At 45.3% G+C, this 12,647-nt stretch overlaps 1 protein-coding gene across 2 annotated transcripts in view; it reads left to right on the top strand.

Annotated features, from left to right (window-relative positions):
* CPZ (carboxypeptidase Z) overlaps nucleotides 1-12,647 on the top strand; it is a 51,756-nt gene that overhangs the window by 5,602 nt on the left and 33,507 nt on the right. The window contains exon 1 of one of the 2 annotated variants that reach the window (XM_074589026.1): nucleotides 9,488-9,649. The exons of the other annotated variant lie outside the window; for it this stretch is intronic. Within the exon in view, the coding sequence (XP_074445127.1) occupies nucleotides 9,562-9,649 (88 nt within the window). The 5' untranslated portion in view covers nucleotides 9,488-9,561. Of the gene's footprint in view, nucleotides 1-9,487; nucleotides 9,650-12,647 lie in introns of those variants that run through there. 2 annotated transcript variants of the gene reach the window in all.

The raw sequence follows: 12,647 nt of genomic DNA, 5'->3' as shown, positions 1-12,647 counted from the left end.
TGGGTCTGGTGTGACCACGTAGTCTACATGCCCATGTAGACTTTGATAAAGCTGGGAGAACAGCCTTGAGGTTAGCTTGCTCTCTATAGAGCAGGCAGGCTGTTTGTGATGATGCCTCTGTGGGGCTGGGTATCATGCTGCTGAATATGCTGGCTGTGTGGGATCCTGCATGATCCCAAGGATGGTCTCCATCCTGGTCTCTCCACCTCTGCTATCCCTATCCTGCACCTCTGGTCTTTGAAGATGTGCTGAATTGTCCACAAAGGACAGTCTGACCGTGGCAAGTTGAGCTCGCCTGAATGCCACAGGCTAGAGGTAATGTCTTCTAAAGGTTGTCCGGAAAAAATGGACCTTACAGTTGTCTTATATTTGGACTCTGTAGTTTCCACTGATGGCTTGTAAATTCTTTGAATGAAATAAGAAAATAAAAACTGAACTAAAATTGATATGATAAAACGATATAGAAAACAAATCTCAAGACATTTAAAACTTATCATGGCCCAAATAGTTAGTTGGACGTAGATTCTCAGTATACTGATGTGTAATTTCAAAGTGCCTAAATACTTTTGAAAACATTCAGTTTAAACTGGCTTAACAGCCTATTTCTCCTGACTTTTTGAGACTTGAGTCTTGATTTGAATTGGGGGTTTATTTCTGAAACTGAAGATGAAATCCTCAGACCTCTCATGTCAATATCATCCGAAATGGCTACTGGTCCTTGTTGTCCGAGTTTAACACCCAGTTTTCTGGAGAGCGTCAGCCTTGGAGGGCCTGGAAAATGCCAAGGATCTGCCTTTAAGGAACTGGGGTCTGTTAAGTGTTTCCCCCATCAGGCATCTACAAACTAAAGCACTCAAAGTCACTTTTTCAAAATGCTTCCCAGCACCTCTGTGAATGCGCAAAGCGAGTCCTAGAGGACTTCTTTTGAATGTTATGGCATTAATGTTCTGTGAGACAGGGAAAAGAGATGAAGTGAAATGAGTCTCAAAATAGGACTGTCAAGTTCTTTTCTGGTAGAGCTTACATTAATTTTTAATACTCCATCTGTGATCAGAAGAAAAGGAAGACCTTTAGTTCTCAGCACAGATCTTTTTTTGAGCACACTTATTTTTCCTTGTAGCTGTTATATATTCAGTTCTGTGATTCACTGACTTATTTGTATTATTTTTCTTGCTTTATGGGAGTCAGGCAGAGTCACCTTTGGGCCTCATCTTGAACTATAACCGCAAAATGCATCACCAGTAACCCCTAGCAGTAATCCTGCTTTGTTACTTTACATGTGGGAGTAATAAGAGGCAGCCTTTGGGATGATAACAAGGTCCTCATGTCAGTTCTATCTTTTTAATGATTGAATTTAAATAATATTGTGTTCTTATAGCAGGGTTTGGTTTCGGTGAATGTTATTTCACACATGTCCTCCTGGATATAGAATCATATTTATTACTTTTGTCCCTTTGTGCTCTCGTTCTACCATCTGGTGCCAGGTTCCCTTCCAGTTTTTTGTATCACTTGTGCCTTTGATCATGGCTGAATTTTAACTAGACATCATTTTCTCCTGTCATCAAAAGAAACTTTTTCTGAGTGGCTTCATTTCTTACTGATTAGCCCAAGCGAGCAGAGAGATCATATGGAGGGTATGCTAAAAGAAAGATGTGTATCCAGTTGAATCTTTCTGGGATTGTAAGGCCTTCTCCTGCTTTAATTGCTTTCCTCTGCATTATGATAGGATCAGTTCAGTGGATCACCTGGAAGTAGTATAAGAAGCTAATTTTGTGGGTCATTGACTTAGTTAATCTGTGACAAGTCAGAAGATGAAAACAGAATTTAATTATCACTGGCAGTACTTGTACTGAATTTAAATGATTTAAATATTTTTCAAGAGCTGCATTTTTATTTTTTTTTACATTTATTATATTTAAATGGGGAGGAAAGAAATATCTGTGAGACTAATATCAATGGGGGAAAAAAAACCCCACGCACTCATTGCTTGCTTTTGTCTCCAGCATATGAGCAAAAACTGGGGGAAATAAATTGGCAAAACATGCCAAAATGATAAAAATAAAAGAAAATTATTAAAGTCCAATTTTAGAGCCATTGCAGGAAATTTAATTTTTGGAGTATGGCTAGACTGGTTCGCTCTGGGGAGATCTACCAGAACATTAGTCCTCCTCCCTTAGTGAGCTGGTGCAAATATGGACTTGGTCAATAATGATAAAAAATAACTGCTAGAGGCTGCAAGGAATTTGTGAAGTATTTGAGACATATAGAAAGTTGCAGTCCATGATTCATTCTAGGTTAAACTCTTAGGGTACAGTGTAGGAAAACAGGAAAACTCTTGCTGGTGTGGTCTTTTTCTCTACTCTCTAAGTCTCTCCATCAAATTTCTGGGGTGCATTGTTTATGTCTGGTAGTTTCTAAAGCTGGTTTAGTCTTGTGGGTCATATGGGGTTCAAATTGAAAGTTGAGATAAAAGGCATTGTTGAAAAAATTCTCTATGAGAAAGTTAAAGGCTCCACAAGCTTAATGTAGATGGTCCCAGAAGGGAAACATCCCAAAATATCTGCTCCTCTTAACAAATGCAGAGCTCAGAATAGTCTGCGTATCTTCACAGTAAAGTACCCATTTCTCTTATCCACGTGCATGTTAATTTGAATTATAGATACTTGCTTAGAGAGCAAATGTGTTTTGCTCCTTTAATTTAGCACCTAGAAGCTGAAAGAGAAGCCCTCCTGCGGCTTTCTCAGATCTCTGCTGTTGCATAAAGCACAATCAGGGCACAGGGGGACGAGGTCGTGCAAAGACAGGTAGAAGAGTTTGGGGTTTTTTTTGTAAAAGAAGTTGCTACTGCTTTGCAGGAAGTTGCTAATTCACTCCCTGTCTGTCCTGAGAGCAGCTCCTGCTCCTGCGGAAACTGAAAGAGGTAAAAAAAAGCAGGATGAGAACTGGTTTGTGCTGTGCAAATGAAGATATCTCCTGGATTAGTTTAAACTACTGTAAAGGTCTAAAGCTATGCCTGCTGACTTTGTATTGGAGCAGATGTGGTGTGCTGCCACACACCGCTCCGCCAGCTTCGCTAGCATCTAGTGGGGGAGACAATAACAAGCCATGAAGTAGCATTTTGATCTGCTCTCAGTCTATTTATGTCCTTCAGAAAACAGTCATCTCGACAGCACTGCTTCTGTTTATGCTTCAACCTCCTATCAGCAGAGGCAAAATAAAAAGGACCAGGTAATGAAAACCAGCCTGAGTCTGATATATCCCTCTACTAAATTCCTCTGACAATAGCAAGAACCACGAGAACTGAAAGCAAGTAACTGCTGTATTTAATCCTATTTTGAGTACCTGCCAAAGACATAAGCCAGTTTTGGTATTTAGTCCTGTCTGAGGATTTCTGGGTTGCTGCTGTACTGTGGACTGTAGGCTAACAGGAAGGTCTGACCAGGAAAAAGGTAGTCTGTGAAAATAGAGAGTAAAATTATTTAACTTAACATTATTGTAGTGATTCAAGTGCAAATGATTAAACCCAGTTGATGATGCTTATCACTCTGAGATTTTTTTATTCATTTTTAAGATTCTTCTAGAATTTGAGTGAATATATCATATTTAAGCCTAAGCCACAACTTGATGTCAGCTCTCTGGAAAGCCTACAAGGTTTACTAAAACCCAGAAATGAAAAGGTAGAGGTGGGGAATTCCCTCTGTTCCCAACCATCCGTTCCCTGGCTGCTTTTTAATGCTTTTAGGTTTAAAAGCATTTTATTGCACACCTGTGCAATACCTGCTAGTAGTCCTGTTTGATATAGTCAGTGTTAACACACCACAAACTATGAGAAGGACAAGTGACATACACAGAGTATTAATAACGGGCTGAAAAATAGCCAAACGAGGTAGGAATGCTGGATGAATGGAAATATTGTATGGGTGGGAGGAGCAGTAGCTGAACCTCAGAAAAGTGCAGGTCCACAAGGGCACCCCACAGGAGGGAACCATGCACAGGGGAATGGACAAAGCTTCACAGAAAGACACACCACAAAGCTTAGGTTCAAATGCCTTGGAAAGGAGGAAAAGAACAGGCAATCGAAGGTAAGAGTAAATGAAATAACCCTTCCAGGTCTTCTCTTCTCTATGCCTTACGGCATGCAACCGTGGAAACACTTATAGATGGTGGTGACAAACTGATAAATTTACCTTTGTTGCTAATTAATTTAATGTCATTCTTAGGCCCCTGTATACCCTACTTATGCTGTAAGTTTTTTATCTGGGTACCAAATAGACATCCTGCTTGAATGTAAAAGGTTTGTGGAAGCTGAGAAACAAAGAAGTTCGGAGCTTTTTGGAGGCCAGCAATTGATGGTTTTGTTTAGTTGGTGCAGTGTATCTTGTTAAGGATGTGATGTTTGTGGGTGCCAGATCCAGGCAATCAGGACCTGAGGATTCCCCCTTCCTGGGTGTGCCAGAAGAGCCCTGCCTTTACCTGCACCACTCACATAAATGTTAAGTACAGAGAGCACAATCCTGTTGCCCCTCTGGTTGTTCAGGATTGAGGTTCACTAGGGAAAACACACGTGCTCCCACTCGGTGGGTTCATGCATACGCTTACATTCACAGGTCCCTCAAATATCAGCACAAGCTCTCAGGCCACGTCTGCACCCTGGGCCCCTTACCCAGCCACTCACTCAGACCTTGAGTCTTTCCAGATGCAAATCTTCTCCTATTTGCCTGCTAATCCAGACTGAAATTTGCTAGCGAACTACATGTGCACACATACAGACATAGGAGTATATTCACTCAGGAAATATAAACACATCCAAGTCTCTCTGGTGGCTGACACTTAGACCTTTCAGCTTACACCTTGGTCTCTCCAGCTGCTGGCACTTTGACCTTTCATCACTCACACCTCGGTCAGAGGGGGACATAACATAGGGGAAAAAAAAACTTAATAAAGGATTTCATATGAAAATAGACTAGATTACAGGGACCAGGCGCAGGACTGTGTCAGATGAGCATAGTGTCCGGCAGCCTGCCTGCATTCAGGCCTTCCCTTTATCCCTCTCCTTTCCGATTTTTCTTCTCTTGTGCCTCCCTGATCCACTCTGATCCTTCCCTTTGCTCCTTTCCCTAAGCAGGCCATAATAATTGTTTTTTAAGTCACTTTTAATATCCCATAATATTAATAATAATCACATTCCATGTTTCTTATCAGTGAAAAAGTTCAGGCTGACACTCTTCAAGGCTGTGCCCAAGTCATTGCTTTACAGCCCATCAGTTAGTGATCAACATGTTCTGGTCCCTGTTAACGTCTCCATCACTCAGGTTAATTCCTGAGTGTCTGTGGGTTTAATTTATCACTTTCCTTGTTACTTATAGATTCATATAATCATAGAATGGTTTGGGTTGGAAGGGATTTTAAAGATTATTTAGTTCCAACCCCTCTGCCCCGGGCAGGGACACCTCCCATTAGACCAGGCTGCTCAAAGTCCTGTCCCACCTGGCCTTGAACACTTCCAGGGATGGGACATCCACAGCTTCTCTGGGCAACCTGTTTCACTGTCACACCACCCTCACAGTAAAGAATTTCTTCCTAATAGCTAATCCCTCCCCATCTCTCCTATAGACCCCCTTTAGGTACTGAAAAGCTGCTGTAAGGTCTCCCCAGATCCTGCTCTTCTCCAGGCTGAACAATCCCAAATCTCTCAGCCTGTCCTCATAGGAGAGGTGCTCCAGCCCTCTGATCATCTTTGTGGCCCTCCTCTGGACCCGTTCCAACAGGTTCATGTCTTTCCTGTGCCGGGGACCCCAGAGCTGGACACAGTACTCCAGGTGGGGTCTCACCAGAGCTGAGTAGAGGGGCAGAATCACCTCCCTCGACCTGCTGGCCACGCTTCTGTTGATGCAGCCCAGGATGCAGTTGGCTTTCTGTGCTGTGAGCGCACATTGCTGGCTCACGTTGAGCTTCTTTTCCACCAGTACCCCCAAGTCCTTCTCCTCAGGGCTGCTCTCAATCCATTCTCCACCCAAACTGTATTTGTGCTTGGGATTCCCATGGCCCAGGTGCAGGACCTTGCACTTGGCCTGGCTGAACTTCATAAGGTTTGCACAGGCCCACCTCTTAAGCCTGTCAAGGTCCCTCTGGATGGCATCCCTTCCCTCCAGCGTGTCGACCGCGCCACACAGCTCGGTGTCATCAGCAAACTCGCTGAGGGTGCAGTCAATCCCACTGTCCATGTCACCGACAAAGATGTTAAACAGTACTGGTCCCGGTACTGACCCCTGAGGAACGCTACTCATCACTGGTTTCCACTTGGACGTTGGAATAGACACTTGTTTATTCTGTTATACTAAATAGTCCTTAACCAAACAACTTACTGAACCGAGTGCTCCTTCATTGTCTGTACCCGTGCAGAGTTTACTTGGCAGTACATTGGCGTATACAGGAGCCATACAGCACACTGCACCTCAGGTGTTGCAGGGGATGAGCTAACCCTGAGCCAAGCCAGTTCTCCCATTCTCATGTTTTGAACAAACCTGGATGTGCAAACCTCAGGTATGGGTAATCTCTGACAGCAATGCCAAAAGCCTCTGTCTCTCCTCCTCACAATACTTCCTCTTGATCCTTTAAAGAAGTCAAGAAAAATCAAAATGGAAAGACAAGAGCTTTAAAGGGCTCCCAGGCAGCCCAGTGTACGTGATTATGGTGTGGGGCAGAATATAGCCTTGGAAGCACAAAGAGTGGGTAGAGCTCTGCTACTGTCACCTGAGATTGTGGCTCTTTAAAGTAGCTCTGTAGCTCTAGACAATGTCATAAAGAAACCCAAGGTGACTCTCAGGCGTTGAACACTTCCAGGGATGCGGCCACATTGCAGTTGTGTGTAAAGGCAGTAGCTCTGGTCCTGGAAAGCTTGCATTGAGGCCAAGGAGTCCTGACCCCTGGCAAGGCTAATCAGGCTGGGCATATTGCTATGATGATGAAACACAATGTTCTTTTTGTTCCAGAGCTCATCCAAGTTAATCACTAGGTTGTACTGCCTTGTGCAAGGCAGAGAAAATACTGCCTCCGTTTGATTCTGATGACTATGATATAGTACCCAAAGGCTGGTTGAACTGGGGGCATCTGTGGAAATCAATGCATAGACAAGCTACAAATAACAGATGGATACAATAATCATGAGAACAAGAAATGATATAAAGTGTACCATAATCATTTAATTCAGGGAAATAACAAATGGACATTTCCAAATGATGCCAAATCAGTATTCCCAGAGTGAAGGGACTTTGTCTCATTAGTATTTGAGATAAAGTATGGAGCACAGTATGAATGTGGAGTAGTGCAGTAGGGCTAATAGCACTGGTGAAGGCCGGTGTTAGTGGTTTGCAAAATGTTTTGGGGGATCCAGGTAAAGTGGACTTACATTTGCTGGTGTTTTAAAATATGTGGTCCTAAAGTATGTGGCATCTAAACTGGGGCTGGTGGTCTGAAGTGCGGTGGAGTGGGGGGAGACACGCATGAAGATATAGTGCCCAGGCTAAAGGATGACAAATCAAGTAAGAAATCACAGGCAGAAACAAAAAAATGCCAACAAGAAAAAGACAGAAAAGGGTAAAGCTGATGGGATTACAGCTACTGAAGGAGTAGTTCTGCAGCAGAGCTCACCTCGAAAAGCACTGGGATGTATGGAGGAGATGTCACTCCATGCTCTTAAGAGCTGCAGAAATGACAAGAAAGACATCAGCATTTCCAAGGACTGAGGGGTCAGCTGCTCTTTATAGGTATAATCTCCGCAGCTTTTTTTGCTGTAAGGAATTTAGCCTCACCACTCAGGTTAGATCTGGGCAGCCTCATTCTTTAGCTTTAATACAAAATGCACGGTCCAGACACACAGCAAGCCCTGGGCTGTGATGCACCCTCAGCTCTTCTTAGGCACATCAGGTACGACCGGTATACAGAGCAGCCGACCGCAGGCTGCTGGGCAGAAGGTGAAGTACTCCTGTCCTCGGAGACCACACTTTCAGAGCTGTGTTGGTGCTTTTTTTTTTATTACTTTTTGAGAGTCCAGACATGCTGCTGTGTGATTAGGGCAGAAAAAAAAGGCAGCTAAATATTGTTCTCCTTACAAGTTTGTTTGAACTCTGATGAGCTTTGGTGCTGTTTAGTCCCAGGGCAGACTCTGCAGTTTCCAGATCTAGTAGGAAATACTGGAGGCAAGAAAATCCTCCCTCCTTTGCAGAGCCTGGCAGGGGAGGACATACTTTACTGCTGAGCTTCCCAATCCATCTAGCAGTGTAACCTCTTCCAAATATGATCAGACATCAATTGCTTTTCGAGACACATACAGCTTTCTCCTGCCCTGTCAGCCTCTTTAGTGTGTTTCCCTACAGGGGGGTTTATTTGATTACATTATCATATAGCACCATAACTCCCTACTGATCTCTCTGATAGCGATCAGCAGGAGCCAGTAGGCTCCGACTACAAGGACAGATTCTCTGCTCTCATGTATAAGCAGGTATCTGTCCTCAAAAGAACATGCACTGCCCAGAAAGATAGGATGCTTTGGTCTGTTTTGGTCTAGACTTTTGAAGAAAAAATTCCTTTTCCTTTGATAGAGGGTATTTTTTGATGTGTAGGTTAAGAAATGAGGAGTTCACATCTTACCTAAAGCAAGCTTCTCCACCAAACCTGTTGTATAGGGATGAAAACGTACAATGCATATGTCTCTGAAAAAAAAATAAACCTAAAAAAAAATCACTTTAAGATAAGCTTAATATAGATTTACCACCCAATTAAAGCTTGTATTGTTGTTCTGGGATCTTATCTACATTTTTGTGAAGTTATTTTTTTAAGAATAGACAGAAAAGACTGATAACCCTCCGAGTTTGCTTCTGTAAACAAGAGCTTATCTTAAGTAAAATGTCCAGGAGCAGCAGGCGGAGGGGGATCCAACTGGCTCTTTTGTGGGTTCACATTCTTGCTGTGCAGGAAGGGGCGCAGCTTGGAGTCCCCTGGCTGTCGCGTTGTGTTTTAAACTTGCAGTTAAGTGGGTTATGAAATACCATTCTTTGGGAAGAAAGTTGCTTTCGATTGTTTGCTTTTCTCTGCTTGTCTCTTTTCCCCCTGCTCCCTCCAGGCAGCCGCTCTCGGCTTCAGTGAGACACACTTTAAGGAAGGTCCCATGTCCCTTAGGAAAACTGTTGCATGAAGACCAAAGGCGTCGGACCCCTGGTTGAGGAGCAGGCAGGCGCATCCCTGCAGGGACCCCCCTTCCCTCAAACTGTTTATGAAATTGTAAACCAGGCTGGAAGAGGGAGACGGTTTGGAGGCAGAGGGGAGGGGGAGCTCATTCCTCCTCCCTTTCTGTCTCAAAGCCTTTTGCTTTCCAAGCTCAAATGCTCGCTGAAATCTGACGCCTGGACTGCATATACTGTGAGACGTGGGCATGCCCTTGCAGTGCACTGATTTCCTCAGCAGCTTGGAGAGACAGAGCCGTGCTGAGGCTCCCAGAAGAGGAGCCGCTCCAGCAGGCAGCCAGTGCCACATCACTGTGGTGCCTGCACAAGGGGCTCCAGCATGGTCCTGAGGCTCCTGCTCCTCCTCGGTGGGCTGATTAGGGCCGCCGAGCCGGCGCCCCGCTGTGAAACCGGCCAGGAGACCCTAGGTAAGGCGAACCACCCCAAAAGCCCCCCTTCTTCTGTCTTTCCTTCTCCTGGAGATAAACAGAGAAAAGGGCTCCGGCTTCAAGGTGAGGGAGGCAGGAACTGTCACTCCCCCCTAGGAGGGGATCGGCTTTTTGGAAATCTGCAGACTGCCAGTGATGAAACTGGGGATGTGGATGGGGAAGGCAGGCAGTGGTGGGGCTCTGCAACAGAAAAACAAGTCTGGGATGTTAGGGCATCTAATGTTTCCCCATCGCTGCCTTTTAAGGCCACGTGTGGATGTGTCTTTCTGTCAGTGTATGGAGTTCCTAGTCAATAGGATCCCCCTTGCTGTTGTGGGGAATACAGAGGATTCACCCCATCTCTGGCCTTGCCTTCTAGGAACGTGGTAATCAGATCACAAGAAGATGAACTTTCGACCTTCTGCATGCTTTTCTACTTAAGAAAAAAATCTTCTCCTTACATTTAGCTTTAGGTCACTTATTTCAAGTCCAAAGTATGAGAAGATTTATTAGGATCTGACAGCTGTAGGGTGTGTTTAACTTGCTATAAGCAATATGGAATTTGTATGAGTTGATTGGCTGGAAAAGCAGATTTACACATTAGAATAAAGGTTAGATAGGAACATGCTGCTAAATGGATTAAAAGCTTTCGGTTCAGTAATCAGTTGACTAATAAAAAATATTAACAGTCTCTCTTAAAAATGTTTGATGTTTTTAATCAAGTGGGTTTAACTCAGATTTTATTTATTTGGGAACAGCAGAGAGGTGAATTCCAGTGAAGTGACAAGGTCTACTCCAGGAAAACTATTTTCAGAGGGTTCAAACTCAAAATGATTCAGAAAAATATTTATTTTATGGGAATACAGGAAGGCATAAGTTAACCTGAAACTGACCTTAATGTTACCCTGGGAAGTTCGGCTATATTTCAGTGCTTAAATATAAGCTGTAGACTGTCGCTGGCATTCAACTGCTACACAAGGCAGTCCATGTGCCGTGTACTGCATATAATTTGAGAGCGCTGTTCCCAGGAACATCAAAGTGAGGGCTACCGCAGCCTGAAGGGATTTTATTTTTGGATAAAGCTGCACAAAGAGAAGTGTTGTAGACTATTTACAGCCAATTACAGGAAAAGGCTGTGTGGTTTGCAGCATGGCCTTTCTCTGTGAGGTACAATTCTGCTCTAGTTCCAGCTGATCAAAGTTTTACCATGGGATATTAATCCTGGCGACCACAAACACAGGGATCATCGAGGGGTAACTCTGCTGTGGCAGACTGTTTTGTGTGTGTCAGCAACTCTGCTGTCTTTAGGGGAGGGCTTGAGTAAAGTCAGGCGATGGAAATACACCTTGCACGTGGTGGGATTACACTGCTGAACGTGGCCCCAGAGGGATGGCTACGGGTAGGGAAAGTGAGCTGCCAACATCACTATGCGGCATGCAACGGTAGAAAGGGGCATGCTTCACGCTGGAGGGATGTTGGATCAGGAAATAAACTATCAGCTTAGCAGCCTGGACACTGAGCGACCTGCCGGATTTCTCATGGGGAGATAAGGTCATGTCAGGCCACAGGAAAAGAAAGGGGACTGCGATGCTGAACACATTCATGAGGAGACCTTGCAGGGGTCTCCTCTCAGCATCCAGGGCAGTAGGTTATGCCTTTAGCTGTAGCAGTGGGAGTTTCTCCCCTGTTTTGGGATCCCTTGTGCAAATCTCTGTGGATCTCAGTGGACAGACCTGCAGTGCCCTACAGGAGGAGGGCCAGAGAGAAAGGCAGCAGGACCCAGTGCCCCCGTCTAATTCACAGCATGGCTGGAGCTGGTTTCTGCAGACTGCCTGGCCTTCCTGGTGATATTTGCTCTGCTGTGACTCATTTTGTTTTTTTTAATAAGAAACCGAAATGAAACATGGTTAACAATACCAAGATCCTTACGAAATGCTTTGTGCTCTTCTGTTTAGAAAAATAAGGAAGTGATTACTGTCATCCAGCCCCACAATATGAGACAGGCATCACACACTGTGTTGGGAGCTTTTTGAGCAGCAGCTGGGAACCATGGCACTGAGAAAGGGCAGATCCCTTCTCCTCAGCTGTGTCCTGTATCCTTAGGGAGCCAGTAAGCCACTGTCTCTCCCAGTGGTAAGATCCTACACTGCCCCATTGCGAGGCAGCACTTCCAGACCCTGATGAGTTTTACTGGCCTCTTAGCCCCTAGTTTGGGTGAGAAAAGCACAGCTTAGCATGTTTGCCCTGAAAGGTGGCTAGCCTTTGGTGGAGGGAGCTAATAGTCCAGGTTCCCGTTTTATCTGAGTTGTGCACGTCTCCTGCTGACTGATACATTCCACCGGTAATTAGTTAAATGTAGCACTTTACCGTCACTGACAACAAAGTAGAAGTAGGCTGAAGTCACGTGCCTCAAAATACTAAAAGCAGGTGACTTTCCTTGCAGCTGGGGCCAGCTCTACCATTGAGATGCTACCAGGGGTCAGGCTAAGGATGCGAAATAACAGCGATAAGACCTTCCCTGATCACTCACGTTCAGAGAGCGCTTTGTTGGGGACTTCTCGGGCAGAAGTACTCTCAAGGGCGTGTGCGAAGCCCCAGGGCTTACGGGGTGAGCGGGGAGGCAACAGCCGGGCGCTGGCGACTGCCCGGGTACCGCTCCCGGCGGGGCCGCCCGCTCAGCGCCGCCGTCTGTGGTGCCACCGTGTGGGCTCCTCGGCTTGTACAGACGGCTTCTGGGGACACACCGGAGCTGGGCCGAGTTTAAACGCAAAAGGGATGCCTAAGGCTTTTGCCACCCCCCCCGCTCCCTGTCTGAGCATTTGGAAGATGTTTCGGGTACCCGGGGTCGCCGGTCAGATGTCACCGCTGAGGACGGAGCTGTCTGATCTGAACAGGAGGTGGGAGAGCAGCCGGAGCGCTGCTCTCAGGGTAGCCCTGGCTGGCACTCTTGTCACCTGTGGGCTTCCAAGCACTTTGGTGTTTCCCATCGTCCTGGCTG

Source organism: Larus michahellis, chromosome 5 (genome assembly GCF_964199755.1).
Source record: "Larus michahellis chromosome 5, bLarMic1.1, whole genome shotgun sequence".
NCBI classification, from domain to species: Eukaryota; Metazoa; Chordata; class Aves; order Charadriiformes; family Laridae; genus Larus; species Larus michahellis.
This window is presented reverse-complemented; position numbering and strand designations above follow the sequence as displayed.